Below are 23,413 nucleotides of genomic sequence, written 5' to 3' on the forward strand. Positions count from 1 at the left end.
GTCAGAGTGAGCGATGCGTCGCGGAGGTGTTGAGTCAGTCATTCACAGTTGGCCCTTCAAGGTTAAATACAGGGTTCAAGCTCAGACGCACTCTGTGAGCTTCATAACTGCCGGTGAGGTGGCAGCTGCCCATCAGAATAAGGGGTTTCTCTAGGTATCCACCAATCAAGGTCAAATCGATGATGGTTCAAGTTCACGGTGCGCCATAAGATAGATGTGATCAGATAACATGTGCTTTTTCATGACTTCATTGCGAAAAACTGACAAAGAATTATCGATGCGGTATGAGTAATCTTAAGAAAATGACAGATCCCCTATCAGAATATGCCAGTTCTAGGTGAATCTCCAGGCCAGACTTAGTAAGCGTATCGTGTAGCACCTGTGTTTCCTTCCCGATCGAGCTTCTTGTTAGTCTTAACAAGCCAGATCTTCATAGCCCAAACGCCCGCAATACACATAGTTGCAAATCCAGCATTGCTTGCCATTCCGATCAGATATCGCGGGCCGTCTGACTTGGGGTACAGATACGCAGTGTAGATGTACGAGGCGTTGGCGATGACGTTGACGATAGACAAGCTGACCGACTTCTTCTCAGCTGTCGAGCCAAGCGTTGCGGAAACCCAGCCAAGAATCATCGAGTTGACTGCATATGCACCGCTGGCAAACAGGAAACAAGCGATGTATCGGGCAGGTGTATTCAGCGTCACACAGGAGATGATGTATCCGACGAGTGCCATGCTCATACAGGCAGTAATGTGCCAAGTTCGCTCGTTGAACCGGCCCGAAGACCATCCTGCAAGGTACCCAAAGAAACCAGAGACGAGGTAGGGCGGGCAAGTCAGAACCAGAGTGATGGTGCTATTGAAGCCAAGAGAGCCTACAACGGTAGGGAAGAAGTTGTTGAAGGAACAAGCAGAAAGATGCATGTTCTGGATGAAGCAGAAGAGCCACAGACGAGGATCACGGATAGCTTGGAAAAATCCAGCTCGAGCTCCCTTGCTCTCCTCCAGACCAACAGTATCGCGCAGCATTCGATCATGCGCAAGCTGTCGCTCCTCTTCGGTCAACCACCGAGTCGTTAAGGGACTGTCAGCCAGAGTGAAGATTCCGATGATGCCGACTGCAAAGGTCAAGACACCTTCGATGATGAAAAGCCATTGCCATCCTTTGAGTCCGTGATGCCCATCGATCGTGCCAAATGTCGCCGCGGCGATCAAACCGGAAAAGGACGTCGCGAAGATGTTGCCTGAGTATAAGATCGACAGTCGCGTAGCAATCTCTTTTCGTGTGTAGAAGATTGCCAGAAGGTAAAGGGCTCCAGGATAAAAGGGGGCTTCGGCGACACCAAGGAAGAATCGAACGACGACGAGACCTTTGTAGTCTTTGACGAGGGCGGTGCAGGCAGACACGATGGCCCAGCCCATCATGCAGACTGACATGTACAGCGAGGGACGGACGCGTTTCGAGGAGATGAGCATGTTGGATGGGATCTGCATGAGCAAGTAGCTTGTCAAAGGTTAGCATGGGCACAATGACAGGAGAAGGCATTCATTCATCATACCCGACGAAAAGGATCGAGATACACGTGTTGTACTGTGTTCCCTTGAGGCCAAGGTGATCTTCGAGACCGTTCAAGCGCGCCTGGGCAATAGCATTTCGATCAAGCTATGAAGGGTCAGCGTTGTCTCCCCCACAGCCAGGACCAAACTCACGTAGTTGAGGAAGTACATCGCCCAGAGAGTAGGCATGATGCGAAAGTCCAGCTTGCGAACAAGGCGAATCTCAGCCGGATCCGTCTTCTTCACCGCACCAGAGTAATCCGCCTCTGGGTCAACAAGGACACCAGGCTTCTCAGCTGCATCAGCAACAGACATTTCGACAAAGTTGTCTTCAGGCTTTTGCTCGATGCTTCCACGCTTGGAATTGGCAGTCATGATGAATTCTCAAATGGTTGTAGAGGTGAGTTGATTCTGAGGAAGCCAAGATTGGAGCGAGTGGTCTGGCATGTTATATATCTTGAGTCTCGTAGCTAGCGGGAGAACTTCTCCATGGGTGATTTTCCTGGGGCCCCGGATTCCTCCAGATCAACATTTGCTAGATCCAGTCCAGACCTCGACGCCTCATACTCTCGTGGTCTAGTGGCGGAGAAAGAAAAGGCCGTTTGAGTGCGGGGGAGCAACATGGCTGTTGAAGGTGAATGTTGATGATGGGGTTGAGACGCATGTATTTACTTGATTCAGTTAAAAGGCTTTGGAGAACCTCCGTTGGGGTCTTCGGAGTGAAGAGAGACCCTCCATATTAGATGCTGTCGCCAAGCTCATGATATGATATTGGCTTGCAATTGAGTGCCACGAAGCTTCATCATGCCTCCTGCAATTTACCTTGGTTACAGTATAAATCGCTATCATCTGAGCCTATGCACCATTGTCTCGGCTTGCACGTGACCAGCAGCCTGTATCCTTTGAATGCTCTTCTTCAAGGCTACCTGCTGATATTCCTATTTGTACTCGAATATTGTCATGATGTGGCTGATGATGCTGGGATGCTGGTCACGATTATCAATCCATATTTGTTGACGGCGTTGGAGGGTCTGGAATTGACCAATAATTGCTGTGGAGTGACCTGATCTCACGGAAGAAGAAATGTCCACGGAGACTTCATTGTCCGCCCTACGAAATGACACTCTCATGATATGGTTGCCCGCAGAACTGACTGACTTTCGCTGGAGAAATGGAGGTACGACTTGAAGCTATTGCGGTTTTAATCAGCCGGTTTGTTTTACTCGAGTGCTGAACATTGGTTGCAGTTTGTCCTGCGATCAATTACTACGACTCATTTATGTGTCTTTGAAACTCGACGTAAAGGCATTGGTCTGAGTCACAGAAAACACTACCTATCTGTTGATTCAAGTTTAGTGTGTACGGCTCTAGCCCTTATCTACACACTTCTTATTGCCCCTCTTCAATTCATCGCATCTCTTCATAACTATCCTTAGTCTTGGTGTTTCTATAGAAGCTCAAATGTCTGAGTGATTACCCTACGGTCATTGAAAACGGTCTGTGCGACGACTTGCGCCTGACCTACTTTGGAGTACTTTGTGCCGCACCTCCTCTGCCCAGTAAACCCAAGTCACTTTGTTAGAAGGCTAACACCAAGGACTCTCACTGAGTTTGGAGTAACCGTTGGTCTAACTCAGCCAACTTCAACCAGATTCATTTTCCGAGCTGCCGAGGCCTGTAGCATTAAACAGCAGAGATCGTTCGCTACCTATTAAATCCAAAAACGATTCACTCGATTGAATCATTCTAGTAGCACTGGGTTATCATTCTCCAATTATCTGCTGAAATTTATATTTGAATTGGACATGCAGTATTGTGTGCCAAACTTCAAGCCTCATATCCAAGGCTGGAGTTTCTCCACGTCAAGACGAATACTTTCCTACGCAAATCACCCATCTTACAGGATAGACTTCATCAACATGAGTTGGGTCCCCGATATACCAATTGAATTACCTGATAGCCGTTTGGTCTGTAGTACTCATGGCTTGCGGACGCTGCTATGTTGACTACAGTTTCACGGATAACGTCGTTGATGAAGACTCAATCGAAGGGCATGTGAGACGTCCAGACGAATATGAAGGACGATCTCGATCACGCTGGCTCTTTGGATATCGAGAGACTGGATCCTATTCGCCACACGGAAGTGTCTCGAGGCAGCGGATTAGTCCTGCCAACAGTCTTTAAACCGCCCCCTTCGGCAACTCCCCAAAGTCTGATCCCTGCGAGCATTGGACGCAATGCTCACCCACATGTGACACGATTTATTCGAGTGGACGATCCAAAGTCTTTTCTTATCTGCACCGACGGTGCATGCCTCGGCAACGGGCAAGTTGAGCCTAAAGCAGGATGGACTTCTGTCTTCGGGCCTCTAGAACAAAACACCAATGCGAGTGTAAACGAACGTCTGGAACACCAGGGTCCATTGGGCGACTTCGGCAACCCGACCAACAACCGAGCAGAGCTTCGAGCTATCATCGGCGCTCTTCGTTACAGGAACTGGGCAAGCGAAGGGTTCACCACTCTTGTCCTGGCGACTGATTCAGAATATGTCGTCAAAGGTGCAACAGAGTGAATTAGAGCATGGCTGCGGAAGGGCTGGAGGAAAAGCGATGGAGCGGTCGTGGGATATGTGACAGGTCTTTCTTGGGGAGGTAGAGCGTTGGGATGAGTATGGTGTCAAGATTTAGCTTTGGGAGATTCCACGGGAGTGGAATACTGAAGCGGATCGATTGGCGAAAGAGAGTGCACAGCTTGATGAGGAGCTTACCTTTAAAGAAAGGATGGGTATTTCCCCATAGCTAGAAAGGTACGAGCGAATGAGCGAGCGGTGAAAAGCCGAACATGGTAATATTATCTGCCGAAGCAAATGCGGTCCTGATTACAAGGAAATGTTTCTCATCGGCTTCTAGCTAGTCTGTCTGGAAGGATTGTGGACCCTACGTTTCAAGTGTAAGCCGAATATGCAATAAGCTTCAGCTATCAATATTAAGTCACGGTATCTAATTAAGCTTACATAACGATATTTCTCTGCTGAAAAGCAAGTCTACTCAGCTTGGCTCGCGTTATTGAATTTGAGGTCCGTGATTATACATTAGCGTCATGCCCACTCGCCATGTAAGCTATGTGAATGGTGGCAAGCCACAGGGGGAAGATAATGCGGAATTGCTTGCACCAAAATCACTGGCCTGTCAAATTCAATTCCGCAACTGTACTTCCCACTCCAGTCAAGCATCCCTATAAGTGTTAACACAGATGCATTTGGTGGAAATGAGATTTCTCTTTGTGTAATATAATCAGACCATAAATGCAGGTTGGCGATCCTTTGCTGTACATTCAGGTTCCTCTTCTCTTGACCTTCACCTTCGCTCATTTCTTGTCTCCTTCAATCTCTCATTTAGTCGCTTAAATTCACTGGTCTTCACCATGGTCGCCACTCGTTTCTTGATACTCTCTATGGCCACTGCTGTTGCTGTAGCTGGGCCTTGCAAACCCCAAAGTTCTTCAGTCGTTTTCTCTGAAACAACTCTTTCCACCTCGCTCCTTGAGACTACTTCCACCGCAGTACCCAGCGAGACCTCGACGTCCGAGCCAACAAGCACTACTATCATTGAATCATCGGTAACCTCTGCCGCCGAAACTATAACAACCACTGCCGTGACAACCTTCAGCTCGGCAGAGACCACCACTGAGGCAGCCTCCACGACCTCAGAGGCTGCGGCACCTCCGCAGGATATTACTTGCCTTGCATCAGACGGCCAGTGCTTTGGTGCCCTCAAGATCGAATGCGGTTACATCATCACAGGAGGCTTCGGTGCGCCTTTCCTGTCGACTCTGAACGAATGTGTTGGTGCGTGTAATGGCGACTCGGGTTGCGCTGGCTTTTCTCATAATGGTGTCAATTGCTACTTGGTCTCAACCTATGACTATGCTACTGCGCCGGCGATTGGCTGGGTGGCTGGTAAGAAGGGAGCTTGTGCTCAGTAGATGGAACGGTCTGCTCGATGTGTCTTGCCGTCATGGGATCGCATTTACCAAGGTGCCGTCAACGGAATTGAATGATGGGTCCTTATTAGTACCTTTCATGTATATAATCTTGCAAACCCCTCTGTAAACCTAATCACTACACTATTATGGCCAATTCTTAAACCATGTCTCTTCAGTTGACCTTGATCATAAGGTTGGGTCAGTTCGCTCCAAATCATATAACAACATTCGCAGCAAGAGTAGGGATGACCTTGGCTTAATTGTGGTCCCATTAAAGACGACTATATGAGATACGTATAGATTCTGGTAAGGATCATATCTGAAGGAATCAGAAGAACTGCCAGCAGAGGAAGTCAATGCCTCCTTTTAGAGATCAAGCAATATCATCTGAACAGTTATAGCTATAGCTTTGCATTCATCTCCTGGTAGCTCTTTACTTTTGAGTGAGTCCGTGAGCTGTGATTTTGAAGCAGAACAAGCTTATCTGAGAGATCCTTGCCGTCATTCATGAAACGCAACAGCAGGATACGGGCAATCTTTTGCTCAGATTTCGACTCTGGAGATATTTTGCTACATATATTGACCAGAAGCCTGCTTTCGAGGTTGAGTCGTGATAAATTGCTGTCCATTTTGAGTTAGCATATCTTTGTTGGTGTTTACTACTTGTTGGCAAGGCTTTGGTAGTAAAATATTTAGGCCATGTGTAGCTTTTTTCCATTGTTTCATGATTCAATTAATAGTGTATGGTACGTTCTATTTTTACCTCCAAGTATGTGCAAGTATCGCGCACCTCGATATTGCCCCATTGCGACCCGACTGTCTCTGGAAGAAGATGCCCTGTAGAAAGGCCAATTACGTGACTTGTAGAACCGATGTTTCAATTTCTGGGGGCTTGGGGTGAATGAGGCGTCTTTGAGCATTCTTGGTTGGCTCTGGTTTGTGAGGCAACTGGTTCGCTGATTGCCTCACTTCGCACCCCAAAACCAACCCCGCTGCACCCCGAAATGCACCCCAAAACTATGACCTAATACCGCCAAATCACTCTGAGTCAATAACGTACGCAGGCAATCACTCTACACCTGTATATGTGCAGTTGTACACTTACCAACGAATTCTTTGCTCGTTTTACCTGTTGAAAGGCTTTCTATTCTCATCTATACTCTATTTTCACCTTATTGCAGGCCATCTCGATAGTGAGCACCTACCCACGATGACTGGAATTCCCATCTGCTTGAACACTTTACAGTCAGGATACGAATACCTCTTTAAGGTTCCTGACCTACAAGGAGATATGTGGGTGAATCCCACTGTAGTGCCTTGCTCGTCTCTCTTAGCGATGGGTGACTCGCTCGAACGCCCAATGCATAACGGAATTGTTCTTCGGGTGAAAATGACCACAGCAACTAAGAACTTAGATCAAGTCATACATCCTACCTTTTACAGGCTAGGCCCCTGGATTATAGAGGCTTCTGAGTCTTCATTGTATGTTGATCATGAGGACACGCGGGCTACAGAAACAAGTGTAGAGCTTGCGACCAAGGGCGCGGCTGACTCAACGCCAATTCTGACTGAGGTAAAGAATATCTACACTGGTCTAGTGATGTTGGAGAGAGAATGCACCGAGATCAAGAAAGGAGAGTTCTCGAGTCACGAGAGCAACCCAGATCTCAGTTCCAAGCAATGGAATGCCCTCATGGCTAGTCATAGCACGCTCTTACATGAGCATCAAAGCATCTCTGGCTGCTCCTCTTCGCTTTGCCCAGAACTACGCCACTTCAGAAAGCTTGCCATTGATCATTCTCTCCATTCCCGCACCTTACGCCGGTTCAGTGATCGTCTGCTTCCACTCTTACGAAGGGAGCAAGACTTGGAATCTGCATCCCAATGGTTACAGATCATGAAATTATCTTCTTTGCTCGTCGACATACTCAACAAGGGTGAAAGTCTCTCTGATTTGGAAGAAGTGCCTCTTCTAGACATGATCAGTCAGATCGAGGCTATTCTGGAGAGATTGAAGTTGTGGTTCAGACAGAAATACGAGGAGCTAAGCGCAAAGAAAGATGCGACTGGAGAACAGAACACCGCAGAGCCAATATTCGAATTTCCTAACAATATACGGCATCTATGTACAACGATGCCGTGGACCATAATGCCTGTGTTGGTGGTACTATGGGGCGTCTGTTGGATGTTCATCATCGGTCCCGGTAGTCTTGAGCTTGAGAAGCTCAACGCACCGGTCCCGACGTTATCCCCATTAGCATCTTACCATGACTTGTACGACGGCTCAGACGCCAACTACGAAGGTGAGGCGCCCCACCAGCTTTTGATAGATATTTTCCTAATTATCATTAGCCGCTCTCCAAGGCTTTCTGATGCAAGACCTTTGCGATACAGTGCACCCACCCGCCATCAACGACCCTGTATACTATGACATTAGGAAAATGGATAATCAGTATGGCCCGCTCTACTCGGCTCAGATTGCACCCCAAGATCCTGACTTTTTGGCTCTTAATGCTCTACAAAGGGCCAATGCAGAGGATGTTGAATGGTCTGGCAAAGAACCTGGTGACCTCACTGATACGCGGCCAGCCGTTGTCATCCCAGATCCGGCGCTGCAAACCTACGGTGGCGCTGACTGCCCAAGAGCATTCGAACCAGCTGCTAATGTTGCATTGGTTGGTCGCGGAAACAAAGATGATGGGTAAGTAATACTAGACCTGCACGGAATTCCAGCGCACTCTAAACTCAATTTTGAATCAACAGCCAGAACTTGAAGGCTCGCTGTGCATGCCCGGAATGTCAACAGACATTTGCAACATCCTTTACTCTGAGCCGACATCAGACAGAAAGTCACAAGGATGCATCATCCAGCCCTGAAGAGTCGTTTCCGTGTCCTAATACTGGCTGCAAGAGGTCAGACGGGAGGTTACCGTTCAAACGTCTTTACAATCTGAAAAGACATCTTGAGGTTTGTAAACATAGTCAAAACGTCTTAAGTTCTTCGGTACAGTTGGAAGGTACTAAGGATCAGTCCTGTCTTCAGCCATCCTCAATACCAGCCTTAGCTCATGAACAGCAGCCTACAGAACCACAATCAGAGGAGGCCATTGAGGAGAGTAGTGGCAGGAAGAGGCCCAGGCCCGAAAGCCATAATAACTCGAGTGATGAGTCCTTACTGAGAAAGATGAAAAAGAAGCGTAAGCGAATGGCTCAAGAGGTCAAAGAGAAGGAAGATGCATATCTGCAGGCTAGGGAGGGGCTAGATTCCTTTGACAAGAGCATCCAAGTCCTGGAGGATTCGCTCCGAAAGCCCTAGTCGGCGTTTTGCTCATCGCTCCGAGAAGGTCAGGCTCGGAAAATGATAGGATGGAATATCAGATCAGATGGATTGGTTTTGTAAAGGATATCTACATATGCAGCGCTCACTATACTGGACTAGGTAACAACTTACGCATATCTGTACGCTGAATATTCCCTCATTTGTTATTCGACATGTCAGACGATGGATCGACATGCCGGTCTTGCATCTTGAACATGAGATTGCCGCTGTCTATATCTTAGCTGACTCTGGCTGACAGAAAACGTAAGACTGGCCTCCACGAGGAACCAGCGATTTATCACCAATCCGAGTCTCAAATATTGTGTCCACCGCTAGGCTGGAAAACCCCGTGGATCCCGTTTATCCACATGGCAGGCCAGGATTGCAGAAATATGATATATCATCGCGGTCCAGTGGCCAAAATGAGCTTGCCTCGGCGTTACGACTGAGTACGTCAACGCTACTGCAACTGACAACTTGGCAGCCAAATACCGACTTTTCTGATCATGCAAGTTCGGCATGAAGCAAGGTGAACCCAACAAAGTTCAAGCATGCAGTTACCGGTGAGAGTTGTAACGTTAGAACCAACAACAAACACTAATATCCAGGTTAGACACATGCTTTCCGGAGCAGCACCGAGTTAATATAAAACTCAACGGCACGTGCGGGAGCGGACCGGAGGCTATCCGGAGCTAAACAACAAATTGCAGAAGGGCCACTAGCAGTTCTAAAGTATTCGTAACACTGATGTCGCAGCCCGCACCAAACCGCAAAAGGACAGTCTACAAGGTTACTGCCTGGATTTTCAGGGCACACTAGACAAGACTATGTTACTCTACAGCGGCGAATGCGTAATGGGGTTTGTGTTCCATCGTGGATGAGTGATTTTATTTAGTTAGACGAGGGCGTACGATTGAGCCTATGCTTGCTTGCTACAACGCGTTGCTGATACCCACTTGCTCCCAGCAAGAGGGTCCTGCAGTGCCTTTTGCGGGCGGGAGCCAGATGGATTGCAGGCATATTTTGCGGGCTTCCTTTGACAGGTGCTCTAGTGGTGTAACATTAGATATGCCTGAGCTGTCCGTGTCCGCGTCGCTTGGCATACTAATCTAATGAGATTGGGTTAATTAATCGTACTGAATACGTTTAAATATTAAAATGGATTACATCAATTCGCAAAGATCGCAGAAATGTCCCCTCGTTATCATTTCCTCATACCACTCACTATCATTAGCTCGGCACTAAACAGCAGCCACCAGAGAATGATCATGCTATTTTCAGAGCCGTTTGCGCTAGAGCAAATTTGCCCCAGTCATAAACCCTGTCCCTGATTAGCAAGGTAACGGTCTTTCCAAAGACTTGGACAGAAGGAATTGAATGGCAAGCAAAAAGACGTGTCGGGCTCTGATTTGGCTCAGATCTACTTGCAATCGTCTGTTGATCAGTAAAGCATCGCATAAGACACTAATTGCCACTTTATCGTCATGTCATACTGATCCGAGTCAGTATCAGATGTTAAACCAATGCTAGAGAAGCTACATCATTCTGGCAAGGTCAAGGGTCCTTCACTAAGCCTCACCCGCCAGCCCGCAGCTAGAAACAATCCGTGCCGCTGAAGAGAGCCGTTGCTCTAGGGATTCCGGGCTAGTCTCAGGGTTAGCCACCTGATGCAATCAGTGAAGGGTAATGGTAGTGGTTTGCGCAACTCTCACCAACTCTGTGCATGGTTGAGCCATTTTCATTCGGTATCTTGACCTCTTTTGTTCTGGTGGCCGTTGTTACCTTTCTCCAGTGTTTTGCGCTGATCGGGAAGGCTTGAGAATACGACCCTGTTTCTGGAAATCTTGGTAACATTGAGCTTGGCGGTACCGAGGTTCTGGCTCTCGTGACAAGCGGTGTTGTAACCTTCAGAGTGTCATCAGAAAAGAAGGTGTAGCCGCGGTAGCGCATGGAATCAATATTGAGTTTAGTTAACACGCTTCATACAGGTTTCGACGACGATTCAGAAAAGCTTCTTTGGTCGGGAACTAGAATGAGTGCGATTGAGCTGCATGGCCCTATCTCAAGCCATAACGTTTCATGTGTCCACTTGATAGTGGTGATCAACCAACTGACTTGAATCCAGTCCGTGTTATCACCGAGGCTCCATTCTGAATCCCACTTGTTGGTTCTAGAAACGAATTGGTATATTTATTGAAACATAAGAAACGTGAACTAAGCTCGTAAGAGCTAGAAATCAAGCGGTATCAAAGCTGCTAAAACATGGATATCCCTTCTACTCCGTAACCCTTTGTTCATGGTATCGACCTCGTGTTCGAATCCTGGTGGCTTATCGAGTCTGCGCTGGTGACACTTCCTGTGACAGAGGTGCTGTTGAGTGACTCCATCTTTGCCATCTTCTTCCTCTTCTCAAACTCATCCAACAACGCGTGGATCGTGCCCAATGGAAACTCGTGTATCATGGGCCTTGTAGATGCGGGGCAGACGTTTGACTCGTGATCCTTGAACTCCTCCATCGCAAGATTCAGTCGTAGCAATTGTTTCCACGAAACAATCGCATCACCAATTAAAAAGGTCGGTACCCTGGCCATGGCCATCTCTTCGAGGATCCAGCGCCGGTGGAAGAAGTTCCTGTTGAGAAAGTCCGCAGTTCCAATGGCAGCGTCGCTTTGAGGGTCGAATAAGTGGATAATGGGAATTGCCCACTCGTGATGGGGCGAGTAGTTCTCAGGATGTTCCTCTTTGTCGCCGGGTTCTTGCCACGTCTCGGGCATAGCATTGTCAAATGCTTGGATGAGCTGGATGCCCAGATCTGTCTGCGGTATCTTGAGTCCCACCCAGCCCACTACCATCTGCGCGCGCTGGTACACGTGGTACATGATGACTCTGCTCTTGGAATTCTCCCTCGAGTCCATTGAGTTGATGCAGATGCAGTCGATCCATACCCGCAGCTTCGGCCTGTTGTCCACCTCTCTCCCGCCGAAATGCCTGAGAAGGCTCCTCAGCCAATTTGGTGACCTTTTCTCCCTGCCCAGACTCTCGCTCGATTTGCTCACGGCGGGGTAGAAGACGGCTCGGACATGTTTGAGGGCGAGGGCGATGTGGACGGGGACGGGAATGGGATTTCGGTCGAGAATGATTCTGTCTTGGTCTGCGGGGTCGCCGAGTAATGAGGAGATGGCGATGAATTCGACGTCTCGGCTTAAAGGGAGAGTAACGAGGCGACAGACGACTTGGTCATTGACTGTGTTTGCAGGTTCAATCTCCAAGAAACGGACCTCGTCTTTGGAAGTGCTTAGTCTGGAGTACTGGATCCTTGGTCGTCGTAATTCGGATGCCATTTTCGTATGGTGATGCAATGCGATGCGATGCAGTGCAGTGCCGTACCGTATCCGTAGCTACGCCGTAATGCAATGGCAGTTAATTAATGCGAACCGCTGTGACGGGCTGTTGGTTTGTCCGTCTGTTGGTTGTTGGTTCGTTCGCGTATGCACGTCGATGTGTCAGGAAGGTGAATGGCAGTCCACTCTCGGCACTGCTTGTCAGCAATATGTACGGATAAACCCAAGAAGATGGTTCAGAGCAGGCAATTCTTTTTTTTTTCCCTTCCCTCCTCCCCCTGGCCAAGCTCCCACTTTTATTGCATCCCCGCCCCCCCTCTCCACTAACCTGGTCTAGACTGCCCCTAGGAACCATCCCCGGCACGCAGACGGAACCCGTCCACGGAGACCATCTCTAGCGTCGTGCCGTACACCTTAGTCCTCCTTCTGCAATCAAACTGGACAAACAGACCAGATACAAGAACCAGGCCTACTAGGTGCTCTAGTGAGTATCAACCAAGAACCAACATGCAGGTCAGTGGTGGAGTTGCAAAGTCCCTTAAACCCCGTATCTTCCGCTCCCACTCGCTTTCAAAAAGTAGCCAGTTCCCTTCCAGGCCTACCTAACTTAATCCTCGTTCATGTAGGCGAACAGCTCATTTGCTACTTTACCCCAAAGTCCAAGTTATTGCTTTGCAGCCTAAACGAAAATCCTCCTACGCAAAATGGTACCCAGCCTAATCACACCGCCTCCCAGCCGCTCTGGAGAAGCCACACCAGCAAAAGATGCCTGTCTGAACCCGGTCAACGGTGCCGGAACCGAGGGTCACTGGATTAAACTTCCAGAAGCACTGTTTTCGTCAATTATGGCAGTGGAACCAGAAGTCAATCCCTTGTACAAGACATCGAAAGCTTTATCAGACGAATGGCTGAAAACGTAAGTCCACTTGGGAGAAGGGTTCAGCTCCATCCATCTCGGTAATATTTGAGACATTGCTCGCTAACAGCCAACCCTATTATACAGCGCATTGCGCATGAACGATAAGACAGCGACCATCTGGAGTCGGCTTGATATTGCCTACATGAGCGCAATATGCGCCCCGCATGCTGACCTCGAAACACTTAAGCTGATGAATGACTGGAATGGATGGGTCTTTGCATTCGATGACCGTAAGTCAAACAAACAAGCAAGCAAGCAAGCAAGCAAGCATACAAAAATCGAGACTCCAATATTCTAGAACGGCCCGCGCCGCTTTTACATATTCCACAGCTGAAAAAAGTGGCTTCCGCTAACAGAACAATAGCCTTTGACGAGGGAACATTTGCCAATGACCCCATCAAAGCAGCTGAAGAAGTCATATATACACTCGCGACCCTCGATAATATCCATCCCGTAGTATCGCCCGACGAGAACCCATTGCGACATACCCTCCAATCCTGCTGGATGCGTTTCAGAGAGCGATCGAGCCCAAGTCTACAGTACAGATGGAAGAAGCACCTTACCATGTACTGTGTCGGCGTACTGCAACAGGTTGGCGTCCAGCATAGGGCGACACGGCCTACAATCGAAGAGTACATGGACATGCGCGCTGGTTGCGTAGGAGCTTACCCCTGCATTGGGCTCATGGAGTAAGTACCGTGCCCTACCATCTTATTGATTGCGATCCGCGGTTTCAGTCGCTGCACTGTAAATGTCACTGTAAAAGACCAAAGACCACAAGCGTGGTTGGAAAACTCTTCTAAGTTTTTTTGGCGGTTTCATCTTCGCCTAAGACTATCCTTGTTCAGGCCAAGCTGCAAGCCATCATTCCACGGTAGTTCGACTCGATTGGCGCCCAATTGGCCACTGAGCGAGAAAGTTCCAGGCCTCGGACTCAGCCAATCATAGCGAGAGAGCATCACTAACTGAGCCATTCAGGTTCGCCGAAGGCATCGATATCCCCCAATACGTCATGGACCATCCCTCAATGCAAGCGATATCACGAATCACCTGCGATTTAGTCACATTGTAAGACCTTCCAGAAGCCTTCCATTCTCCCCGCTAACAACGGCAGACAAAACGACTTGTGCTCGTATCGAAAAGATTTGATCCAGGGTGAAGAGAGTAACATCATCTTCATCCTGAAGGATCAGGGCATGACTGATCAGCAAGCCGTTGACCAGATTGGGGAGATGTTATATGACTGCTACCGAAGATGGCACATGGCCTTGGCGAATCTGCCGTTCTGGGGTGAGGGCATTGACAGGGATGTTATAAAGTTTGTCAATGGATGCCGAAATATCGCACTCGGCAACCTTCACTGGAGGTACATGCAACCGCCCCTTTCAATTGGGTTTGATATACTGACGAGATCTGCAGTCTATACACATTCAGATATCTTGGCAATGACGGCCCAGAAGTCAAGAGGACACGCATGATGAAGCTCCCTTAGGCGAAGAATTATTGGGGACGAGAAGCGAGAAGCGAGAAGCGAATTGCGTGGAATGATGTCGTGAGCTGACCCTTCAGGAGAGAACAAGGGGGTTTTCGCTTCTAGAAGGAAAGGGTCAAACCCACTTTAGATACCCGTATACGAGAAATTGACTTCTGTTTCAGCTGGTTGAACTTTCATTCCAGTGATTGTGGCTTTCGTACATGCAGTTTGAAAACCGGTTTGTTGGTGTTGGTTGTTGGTTGTTGGTTGTTGGTTGTTGGTTGTTGGTAAGATGGGTTGGAAGTGGAATGCTTACTATCTCCGAATTCCTTTGATCTTGGAAATATCATGATATATCGATATGTCTCGGGCGTTGGTTCTCAATGCTCAGATAGACAATACCAATAAGAGAGGCAATGTTGAAACAATTTTTATTGCCGTGCCAGACGAATAGGCTTAGACTTCGCTTCCAAAATCGAGGTTGTTCTAGAGGTATAATGTAGCCAACTCCGACGACCTGCATGAAGGGGCACCAATTTGTATCAAACAACAAAGCCTCCTCTTGGCGTAATTATTTCTGTTCATATTCGTAGACATACAATAAGCAAGAAGAGTATCAGGATCTCAGCGTAATTGGTTTATTAACTGAGTGATCCAGGAGCTGTGATCTATACAAGGTTTTCCAACCAAGAGTCGTGTATCCTCCGCAGACTTATCCCCGTTCCACTAATAACAGTTTAACCTCGGGAGCAAGCTTCATAGAGCCAATTCATTGCAATACAAGACCAAAAAATAAAAGCATGGTATTAAATGCATACCAAGACACTGCAAAAAAGGCATCCAAACGACGCAGGCCTGATTCGAACAGACGCCTCCGAGGAGAATAGATTTCTAGTCTATCGCATTAGACCACTCTGCCACTGCGCCTTACGTAATGGATGCCAGGGAATCCAAAATATTGGGCCCATAGCTCTGCAAACACAGCAAACCGAGGCGGGACTGATGCTATTCTCATTCGTTTCGTTCAAAGGTCAACAAGTCCTGCTACTACAATGTGATTAACCTGTATCAGTTGGACTGGTGTAGACATGGCTGTGGCTAATTAATCTAAGTGTAGAAAGCATGCTTTCCAAAAAGCGGGTGTATAATACCCTATTTAATAAAAATACCAACCAAATGGTAGCGCGTGAAAAACTTAATGAATTAATCAATTAGAGCAGGATGATTTCATATTCTATTTATCAGCCATCTTTTTGGCATGAAGAGGTGACTCTTGCTGCTATGACTGCTTTCTGTTTTGACATTAGGATACTCTATATCACTAGCAGGGACAGGTTAAAAACTAGGATATTATGCCTAAAGTATTAATACAACACAGTTTACTTGGACAATAACAGTCTCTTACTTATTTAAAAATTAATATCTAGCGAGAATTACTAATTAGATAATTATTCTCTGCAGTATAAACAAGCTTTGTCTGCTACTATCATCCTCATTGGTTCTGTGCGGGTCTCCTGTTCCAGCTTTGCCAAGTTATAAGAGCCTAGCTCATGAATGGAATCATCAAACCACCGCCAGTTCGAAGCAATCAGGAGCCAAAGATGACAAACAAACATCGCGGCTATAGACGCTCATCTCATCCCAACATTCAGGCTGCCGCGGTTATCACCCAAAACAGTCTAGCCACTCAATCATTAAACTTTCGGCTCATTGAAATCATAGCCGAGAACCATGTGATATCGTCAGATTCAACGGCCGCTGGAGAAAAACGCTCAATTCACTTCACTTCATAAAGCAAGTGAAAAGGCCCGATACTTATGAACAGCATATTTACCGTGCCGCACTCACGATTTCATCAGTATCATCTGGTGCGTGAAAAGGACCGATGTGACCTGATGAGCTAAGCCCAGGGGAGCATCTCGAGTGCGGGGATGACGGGATGATCAGCGAACCTACCCCAGAAACGTCATGAGGCTAAATCGGGTTTTCTGGGGTTGAGGTTGCTATTGGTTACAGAAGTTGGAGATTCTCGGCGTAATTAATTCGATAGTGCAGTTGGAAATATGCGAGACGTGACCGTTTCGTGATGGGGAACGATTCCGCGGCTTTTTGAGTTGGATATATAAGTCGGATCATCCTTCCAGTGATCTGCATCAACAATCCCCTCTGTCTTTCGTTCCTCACTGCCATTCTTTCTTCCGGCATTCACGGAGAATGTTTACTCAGATCTTGTATGGCCTCACGGCCTTGTCCGCCCTCCAAGGCCAGGTCACTGCATCGCCCGGCGGTTCTAGCCTCGATCGCTTCATCTCCAAAGAGGCCGACATCTCCATCAAGGGCGTCCTTGCCAATATTGGCGCCGATGGCAAGCGAGCTCAGGGCGCTGCACCTGGTGCCGTTGTAGCAAGTCCATCGCGAACAGACCCAGACTGTAAGTCAATATCCAAGATAGTATCGAAAATCGTTGACTGAGAGGCTTTCCAGACTGGTACACATGGACCCGAGATTCCGCGTTGACGTACAAAGTCCTGGTTGAGCGCTTCATCCACGGAGACAAGTCTCTTCAACGCAAGGTCGACGAATACGTCTCTGCCCAAGCTAAACTCCAGGGCGTCACCAACCCATCCGGTGGTCCCGAGACTGGCGGTCTTGGCGAGCCCAAGTTCCACGTCAACCTCACAGCATTCACAGGATCTTGGGGTCGCCCTCAACGCGATGGTCCTCCTCTGAGAGCTACTGCATTGACTCTGTACGCCAACTGGCTTGTTTCTCATGGCGACCGCTCCAAGGCCGTCAACAAGGTCTGGCCCGTCATTGAGAAGGATCTTGCATACACCGTCAAGTTCTGGAACAGAACCGGTTATGATCTTTGGGAGGAGGTCAACGGATCTTCGTTCTTCACCCTCTCTGCTTCTCATCGTGCTCTCGTCGAGGGAGCCGCTCTTGCTAAAAAGCTTGGCAAGTCTTGCTCCGACTGCGCAGCCAACGCCCCTCGTATTCTGTGCTTTATGCAAAGCTTCTGGACCGGCACCTACATCGACTCGAACATCAACGTTAACGATGGCCGCAAGGGTCTTGATGCCAACTCTATTCTCTCGTCAATTCACACCTTTGATCCTTCCTCCAAATGCACTGACTCAACCTTCCAGCCTTGTTCATCAAGGGCTCTTGCGAACCATAAGGCAGTAGTGGACTCTTTCCGATCTATCTATGGTGTCAACAAGAACAGAGGTAAAGGAAAGGCCGCCGCCGTCGGTCGATACAGTGAGGATGTGTATTACGATGGCAACCCTTGGTATCTTGCTACTCTTGCTGCTGCCGAGCAACTGTATGCTGCTGTCTACCAGTGGAACAAGATTGGTTCTATCACTGTTGATAGCGCGTCGCTTTCTTTCTTCAGTGATCTCGTACCTAAGGTTTCCAAGGGTACCTATCGCAAGAACAGCAAGACATACAAAGCTATCGTCAAGGCTGTCACTTCATATGCTGATGGCTTCGTCGCTGTTGTGCAAACCTATACCCCCAAGGATGGCTCACTCGCCGAGCAGTTCGATAAGTCGACTGGAACTCCCAAGTCAGCTGTTCATCTCACCTGGTCCTACGCTTCCTTTGTCGGTGCCGCCGAGCGTCGTACGGGTATCGTTCCTCCAAGTTGGGGCGAGAGCGGCGCCAACAAGGTTCCCGCTGTTTGCGAAGCTGCTCCCGCCTGTGACACCACCATCACCTTCAATGTGAAGAACGTTGATGTGACGTCTGATCAGAAGGTTTACATTGTTGGCGGAATCACTCAACTTTCCAACTGGGCTCCTGCTGACGGCATTGCACTTGAGGCATCCACGAGCACCAAGGGCTTGTGGACGGTGAAGGTCAATATTCCCTCTGATACCAGCTTTGAGTATAAGTACATCAAGAAGACGAGTGATGGGACTGTTACCTGGGAGAGTGACCCGAATAACAGTGCTGCGACGGGAAGCAAGTGCGGAAGCAGCAGCACTATCAACGATGAGTGGAGGTAGGAGTTGGCATGGTAGGGGTTGTAATTAGCTTCTGTTTAAGTTTCGATAGATAAAAACGGCTCGATGATAAAATAAAAGCCAAAACCATACTCCGGGCCGATCTTTTCATATCGATGTATGCCACAATCCTTTTCTTATTACCGGTATCCTTTCTCTCATGGCACTACCAGAAAGTGCCGCATCTAATGTCTCACTCCGCTGAGGAAGACTACACAGCTTCAGCATGTTTTGTGGTGAATTAGTCAAATCATCGGACGATTCAATGACTACTACGGCTACTCGGCACTTTGAGTTCGTGAATTACCCTCTTGTCGAGATTATTGCAGACGATATCAGTAAAAAGTGGGTTAAACCTGCGTGCTCCATCGCCAGACCCAGTTGCCGCATACCAACTATTGGCGAATTGCTGCGTGCCATCTACAGACGTACCTGAAGGATTCGAAGCGAAAGCTTAAAGAATAAATAACATCAGGCTCACATGAATTCATTCGAACAAAGCTTTTTTTATTAAGCATAAATCAAGTACATATGACCCATAGAAGGACTCAGTGTTAAAAACTTTTACGTAACGTCTAGCCTCGAGTTTTGCAGTGAGTGCAGTAGTCCATAATGATAGTACATGAGTTGGAAAGGCGTATATGTCCGCAGATAATAATACCGTCATTCTCCTTGGCACTCTCTCTCGACTGTAGCGAGAAACATAGTCGCTGTATACGGTGTCATCCTCATACTTATTGATCGCTCTGTCGCAAGCCTCACGAAGTCCCTTCTTAGACAGGCCATCGCCAATGCCGCATTGCCCACCACCATCATTATCTACAGCAGCCTGACTCGGCAATGGAGTGGACACTGTTGAAGTTTCACCTACGCCGACCGACTGAGTGATCTTCGTAACACCTGGGATATTGATGTAGTCGAGTACGTAAGTTGACCAGACCAAGATCGTCCTGTCTATAGTGGTGGTGATGGGTTCTTGGATGGGCCCATCGGTTATCCGACAAAGTCACTGATGTTGGATGAAGTGAAATATCTGTAGTACTTGGTTCAGTGGCCCTACCGCTACCGTCGTCGAAAGAGGTATCAGGATCAGACGTGGTGCCAGTGGATGGCTCAGTGGCAGCTGGGTCTTCTCCAGTTGGCTGGTGTGTAGTTTCGCAGAAAGATTGGGTAACTGATGAAGTGACAGGAAGTAACCCGGTCCAGTCGACTTCAATAGAAGTAACAGAAGTGCCGCCGCCGTCGGACGACAAGACAGAGATGCTCCCAGTTGTATGACTGGAGGCTCAGAGGCACCATCACCAACGTTTCCATCTGTACCGGTTCCAGTACTGACGCCAGTACTCTCCCGAGAGTGAAGAGAGTGAAGCGTAGTGGCATAAATTAGTTGACGCGTTGAAGTTGGGAGGAGGACGCGAGTGGAAGTACCAACAGCGCTACCATTACCGGGTAGAATAGTGCTGGGAAAATGTGTGGCAGCTGATGGTACCTCAACGGCTTGAGGATACCTCTTGAGCATATGAGTGTCACCAAGAAGATTGGCCTGAGAGAGTCCTGCCAAAAGACCGAAAAAGATTGCGCCTACGTTCCAGAACGATGGCATGTTGAGAAAATGAGTCGTAATGAGACAATAGGAAATCTTTGAGTGAGTGGTATTTGGTCAGTGAACAAGGACAATGAGAGACTGTATTATGGTAAGACCCCACCTTTGCTAGGCGCCAGCCAGTATGTCTGAAACAAAACAAATGGAACATTGCATAAAAAAGTTACCAACTACCAACAACCAACAACCAACACTTATTACAATGACAGCCACGAATCTGTTGATGAGCTTTTCCAACTCTTCTCTCTCATCGTCTCACAGACACACCGAGTCGCTTCAGAAATGGATTACCGTTCGCGACCGCAAAACAGACAAAAGATGGAAAAGTGGTGGAATGAGCTTTGCGAAGCTCAAGTCAAACAGCTTCCACTTCTGCCTAATCCTCGACCCCGCGCTTTGACACCGAGTCTGACTCCAGGCGATAAAGTTATCTCCAATCTAGCGCCAAGACCACTGTACCAAGAGTCCTGTTTCTGGTTCAAAGTTCCGCCCAATATCCGAAGAGATATTCTTCGACTTGCCTTTGGAGATACACGTCTTCACATTTATATGAATCGTGGCTATCCTGATGTCCCCCCAGAACCAGATTCCAAGTTTCACTGCAGAGTTGTTACGGAGCCCGAGAACTGGGGCTACCAGCGCTTCCCTGTGACTGATGAGAGTCAGGTAGAAGTATAGCAATGGCGGGGCTCCAGATGTCACCGTTACCCCCCCACCCCAGTATAGCAAAGGCCCAAGGCCCAATGACTCATGGTGGTTCTAAAGGACCATGGATTGACTTCTGTCGTAGTGGAGGCGACCCAGATATCTGTGAAGCTTGGAGGGAAGATGAAGGCCCTTCTGCTTGCAATATCGGGGTAATCGGTTGGCTCTTATCATGCAGACAGAAGTAAGCGAAACTCCCTTATTTGCTCTCGAATGCACCCCTTGTTTTGGCACTAACAGATAATCGCAGCTACATGGAGACGATTGACGTTTTGTATTCTACCAACATGCTGATACTCGGTGAAGTATGTATGGTCGAACATCTTCCCTCCCTCATCCCCCCTCAGCGACTCGAGACGATGACTTCTTTGGAAATCACCTGGACGCTGAAATCGTATTTCACCGCCGATCAAGACTACGATCCTATGAATAAGAGACATCTGAAGTCCATATTTGATCTTCTGTCACCGTCAAAGTTCCCTTCACTCCGTCGACTTCACATCTAGTTCGCCAAAGATCGGACAGCCTGGCTCAGTGTTCATGGTATCGAGGCTTACGAGAAGGTTATCTTCGAGCACTTGGATTCACTTGTACAATTTAGGCGCGATCTACAAGAATGTGCGTTTGCGCTTCCTCGTTGCTTCTTCAAAAGGAAATACGCGGCTGCCAGAGGAGTGACCACGGATGAAACGGAAGAATCGAGACACTCCCTACAAGATTACTCGTACCGACAAGTGTGGCGAGATCTCCTTGGAGATATGACTGTCGTGCAGTTGCCGTACGTTGACAGCTATCCCAGAGCTCCTTATCACATAACCGCGAGGGATGATCACGCTGCTGGATATTGGATTCTTGAAGCACCTTACGACGATCTGCCGGTTTATCGCACTACCAGTCCTCCTCCTCCATGTATATGTCTGAGATCTAGTTCGCCACACAACCCTGTATCACCACGCAGCGCTCGATTAAGAAACAGTCATAGGACATGATGCTACTGTCCTATGTCATCCGGGTACAGTCCTACATCACCACCATCCCGCCTCCCATCACCAGACGGCTTAGATCAGCGTAGCGTCACTGAGATAATCATACCTAGAGGTTAACAAAAGGCTAATTTGCACTTCGATGGGCTTACCTGCTTGGGGTCTAGAATTAGCTTATGTACCTAGACTGGACAAATAGTTCTTCTTACAGCTAATCAAAACCAGGGATACATTTGTCACTCTTTGTCACTCTTTGTAAGACTCAGAACTGCGCAATCCAATGACCTTGTATGAGGGCTTTTGCGTGATATTTTATAACGACTATGCTTCACTAATCTAATAAGCTATCTCTGTTGTTGAGAGGCACGGGGGCTATGTTTTCCCACTAGGATGTTCAATGTGCCGAAGCAAGGAAGTGGGATTGAGGCTTTTGTGGCTGATCGAGGCCACAAATGCTTGTGTCAGATAATCATTGTTTGCGTAGACCTATCTATTCACGATTTTGATCCCTGCCTCTTCTCTCTAGGTGTCGACAATTATTAATCTTCTTCTAGAAGCTAAAACTAATGACGATTTGGTGGGATGACGATAGTTCCTCTGTCGTGAATGAACAGACTTTCAAGCATTCCCTCGTGTTCCAGAGTAGGCATCATAGACATGGATCCACAACAAGGGTTCATCATCCATGCACTTGTCAAAGAATTTCTCTTTCGGATTCGTGTCGTTACACGATTTGCACATAGCTTGGCCTGGCTCCTCAGGGTCGTGGCAACATTTGCACCTTCCTTTCCATAGTTTTGCTCAACAATACAGTCCTCGCACTAGTAAGTCGTCAGAGTGCCCAATGTCGAGATTGGCTTGGGGCATGACATGCATTTCCCTACCAGCAGCCTTTTCTCCAGAGATTGTGCATTACACCAATCACACCGTTTTAGATCGTCTTTCGTTTCCCTCACTTTGCATTGTGAGCAGACGCCTTCCAGAACAACAACTTCTTTGTCCTCCCTACTGAGAAGCTCCGAGTACTAGTTGTTAGTGTTGTAATGGGGTTCGCAGCCATGGCAGAAAAGTGCTGGGCCGTAGGTTGATGCGCTACACGTCATGCACCGCCCTGAAGGCTCAGTTTTGGCTGGAACCTTAGACTTTTTTTGAAGGGTCGGGTATGACTGAATAATCGACAGGCTTGAAGAAAATATCGCGAGAAGCCGCGGCTTGCTTCTCCCAGCAGGCTTGGCATCTCAAACTGAACCAGGTTTCTACCCTCTTTGCACAGCCAATGCAATGTCTACGGCCTTCGCAATAGAGCTGGGTCTGCGCCTCCGTTTTCATGTTGTTGGTATGAACTTATACAGTCGGATGTTGTAGAATGCTAAAGCTGGGCTGCAATTGGTGAGTGATGTCGGGATCTATTGTGGTTTGGAGCAATCGCTGCAGTAAGGAGGGAATTATATAGCTCAGAAAGAACATTCTTCTACCCACTGTTGACTTCGAGGTGTCCATCAGAGTCGAATGG

At 48.0% G+C, this 23,413-nt stretch overlaps 8 protein-coding genes and 1 non-coding gene across 9 annotated transcripts; 5 read left to right on the forward strand and 4 right to left on the reverse strand.

Moving 5' to 3' along the window:
- Window positions 1-356: 356 nt before the first annotated feature.
- On the reverse strand, window positions 357-1,934 carry FOBCDRAFT_208559 (major facilitator superfamily domain-containing protein; the record flags this gene model as incomplete). Its single annotated transcript, XM_031192735.2, has 3 exons — window positions 357-1,506; window positions 1,562-1,665; window positions 1,713-1,934. 3 exons carry the CDS (start codon window positions 1,932-1,934, stop codon window positions 357-359), a joined length of 1,476 nt encoding a protein of 491 aa, XP_031031581.2.
- Window positions 1,935-2,642: 708 nt separating this feature from the next.
- On the forward strand, window positions 2,643-4,131 carry FOBCDRAFT_245282 (uncharacterized protein; the record flags this gene model as incomplete). Its single annotated transcript, XM_054707561.2, has 5 exons — window positions 2,643-2,736; window positions 2,865-2,914; window positions 3,013-3,059; window positions 3,572-3,614; window positions 3,676-4,131. The coding sequence occupies 5 exons, from the start codon at window positions 2,643-2,645 to the stop codon at window positions 4,129-4,131; spliced, it is 690 nt and encodes a 229-aa protein (XP_054563536.2).
- A 793-nt stretch (window positions 4,132-4,924) lies between these two features.
- On the forward strand, window positions 4,925-8,859 carry FOBCDRAFT_192365 (uncharacterized protein; the record flags this gene model as incomplete). Its single annotated transcript, XM_054707562.2, has 6 exons — window positions 4,925-5,517; window positions 5,939-5,986; window positions 6,284-6,406; window positions 6,725-7,846; window positions 7,896-8,244; window positions 8,307-8,859. Exons 1-6 carry the CDS (start codon window positions 4,983-4,985, stop codon window positions 8,857-8,859), a joined length of 2,730 nt encoding a protein of 909 aa, XP_054563537.2. The 5' UTR covers window positions 4,925-4,982.
- Window positions 8,860-11,030: 2,171 nt separating this feature from the next.
- On the reverse strand, window positions 11,031-12,445 carry FOBCDRAFT_233705 (uncharacterized protein). Its single transcript, XM_031192738.3, has one exon. The coding sequence runs from the start codon at window positions 12,201-12,203 to the stop codon at window positions 11,157-11,159; it is 1,047 nt and encodes a 348-aa protein (XP_031031584.2). The 5' UTR covers window positions 12,204-12,445; the 3' UTR covers window positions 11,031-11,156.
- A 134-nt stretch (window positions 12,446-12,579) lies between these two features.
- FOBCDRAFT_233709 (isoprenoid synthase domain-containing protein) lies at window positions 12,580-14,845 on the forward strand. Its single transcript, XM_031192740.3, has 6 exons — window positions 12,580-13,119; window positions 13,207-13,352; window positions 13,487-13,811; window positions 14,101-14,190; window positions 14,237-14,488; window positions 14,542-14,845. Exons 1-6 carry the CDS (start codon window positions 12,908-12,910, stop codon window positions 14,612-14,614), a joined length of 1,098 nt encoding a protein of 365 aa, XP_031031586.2. The 5' UTR covers window positions 12,580-12,907; the 3' UTR covers window positions 14,615-14,845.
- A 596-nt stretch (window positions 14,846-15,441) lies between these two features.
- On the reverse strand, window positions 15,442-15,523 carry FOBCDRAFT_t265. Its single transcript has one exon. It is a non-coding gene; the product is annotated as a tRNA-Ser (tRNA).
- Window positions 15,524-16,759: 1,236 nt separating this feature from the next.
- FOBCDRAFT_11449 (Six-hairpin glycosidase-like protein) lies at window positions 16,760-18,732 on the forward strand. The gene is made up of 2 exons (XM_031192743.3): window positions 16,760-17,027; window positions 17,081-18,732. Exons 1-2 carry the CDS (start codon window positions 16,811-16,813, stop codon window positions 18,610-18,612), a joined length of 1,749 nt encoding a protein of 582 aa, XP_031031589.2. The 5' UTR covers window positions 16,760-16,810; the 3' UTR covers window positions 18,613-18,732.
- Window positions 18,733-19,615: 883 nt separating this feature from the next.
- On the reverse strand, window positions 19,616-20,212 carry FOBCDRAFT_208566 (uncharacterized protein; the record flags this gene model as incomplete). Its single annotated transcript, XM_031192744.2, has 1 exon — window positions 19,616-20,212. One exon carries the CDS (start codon window positions 20,210-20,212, stop codon window positions 19,616-19,618), a length of 597 nt encoding a protein of 198 aa, XP_031031590.2.
- A 1,064-nt stretch (window positions 20,213-21,276) lies between these two features.
- On the forward strand, window positions 21,277-21,906 carry FOBCDRAFT_245285 (uncharacterized protein; the record flags this gene model as incomplete). The annotated part of the gene is made up of 2 exons (XM_054707564.2): window positions 21,277-21,422; window positions 21,453-21,906. The coding sequence occupies 2 exons, from the start codon at window positions 21,277-21,279 to the stop codon at window positions 21,904-21,906; spliced, it is 600 nt and encodes a 199-aa protein (XP_054563539.2).
- Window positions 21,907-23,413: the final 1,507 nt, after the last annotated feature.

The sequence above is a fragment of the Fusarium oxysporum genome, chromosome XI, assembly GCF_013085055.1.
Source record: "Fusarium oxysporum Fo47 chromosome XI, complete sequence".
NCBI classification, from domain to species: Eukaryota; Fungi; Ascomycota; class Sordariomycetes; order Hypocreales; family Nectriaceae; genus Fusarium; species Fusarium oxysporum.

Bases quoted from the DNA above. Each gene is read 5' to 3' on its own strand.
- FOBCDRAFT_233705 (XM_031192738.3), bottom strand. From the start codon at position 12,203: ATGGCATCCGAATTACGACGACCAAGGATCCAGTACTCCAGACTAAGC.
- FOBCDRAFT_233709 (XM_031192740.3), top strand. From the start codon at position 12,908: ATGGTACCCAGCCTAATCACACCGCCTCCCAGCCGCTCTGGAGAAGCC. The intron at 13,353-13,486 runs GTAAGTCAAACA...ACAGAACAATAG, and splicing joins GGTCTTTGCATTCGATGACC to CCTTTGACGAGGGAACATTT. The intron at 14,191-14,236 runs GTAAGACCTTCC...TAACAACGGCAG, and splicing joins ACCTGCGATTTAGTCACATT to ACAAAACGACTTGTGCTCGT.
- FOBCDRAFT_11449 (XM_031192743.3), top strand. From the start codon at position 16,811: ATGTTTACTCAGATCTTGTATGGCCTCACGGCCTTGTCCGCCCTCCAA. The intron at 17,028-17,080 runs GTAAGTCAATAT...GAGGCTTTCCAG, and splicing joins ATCGCGAACAGACCCAGACT to ACTGGTACACATGGACCCGA.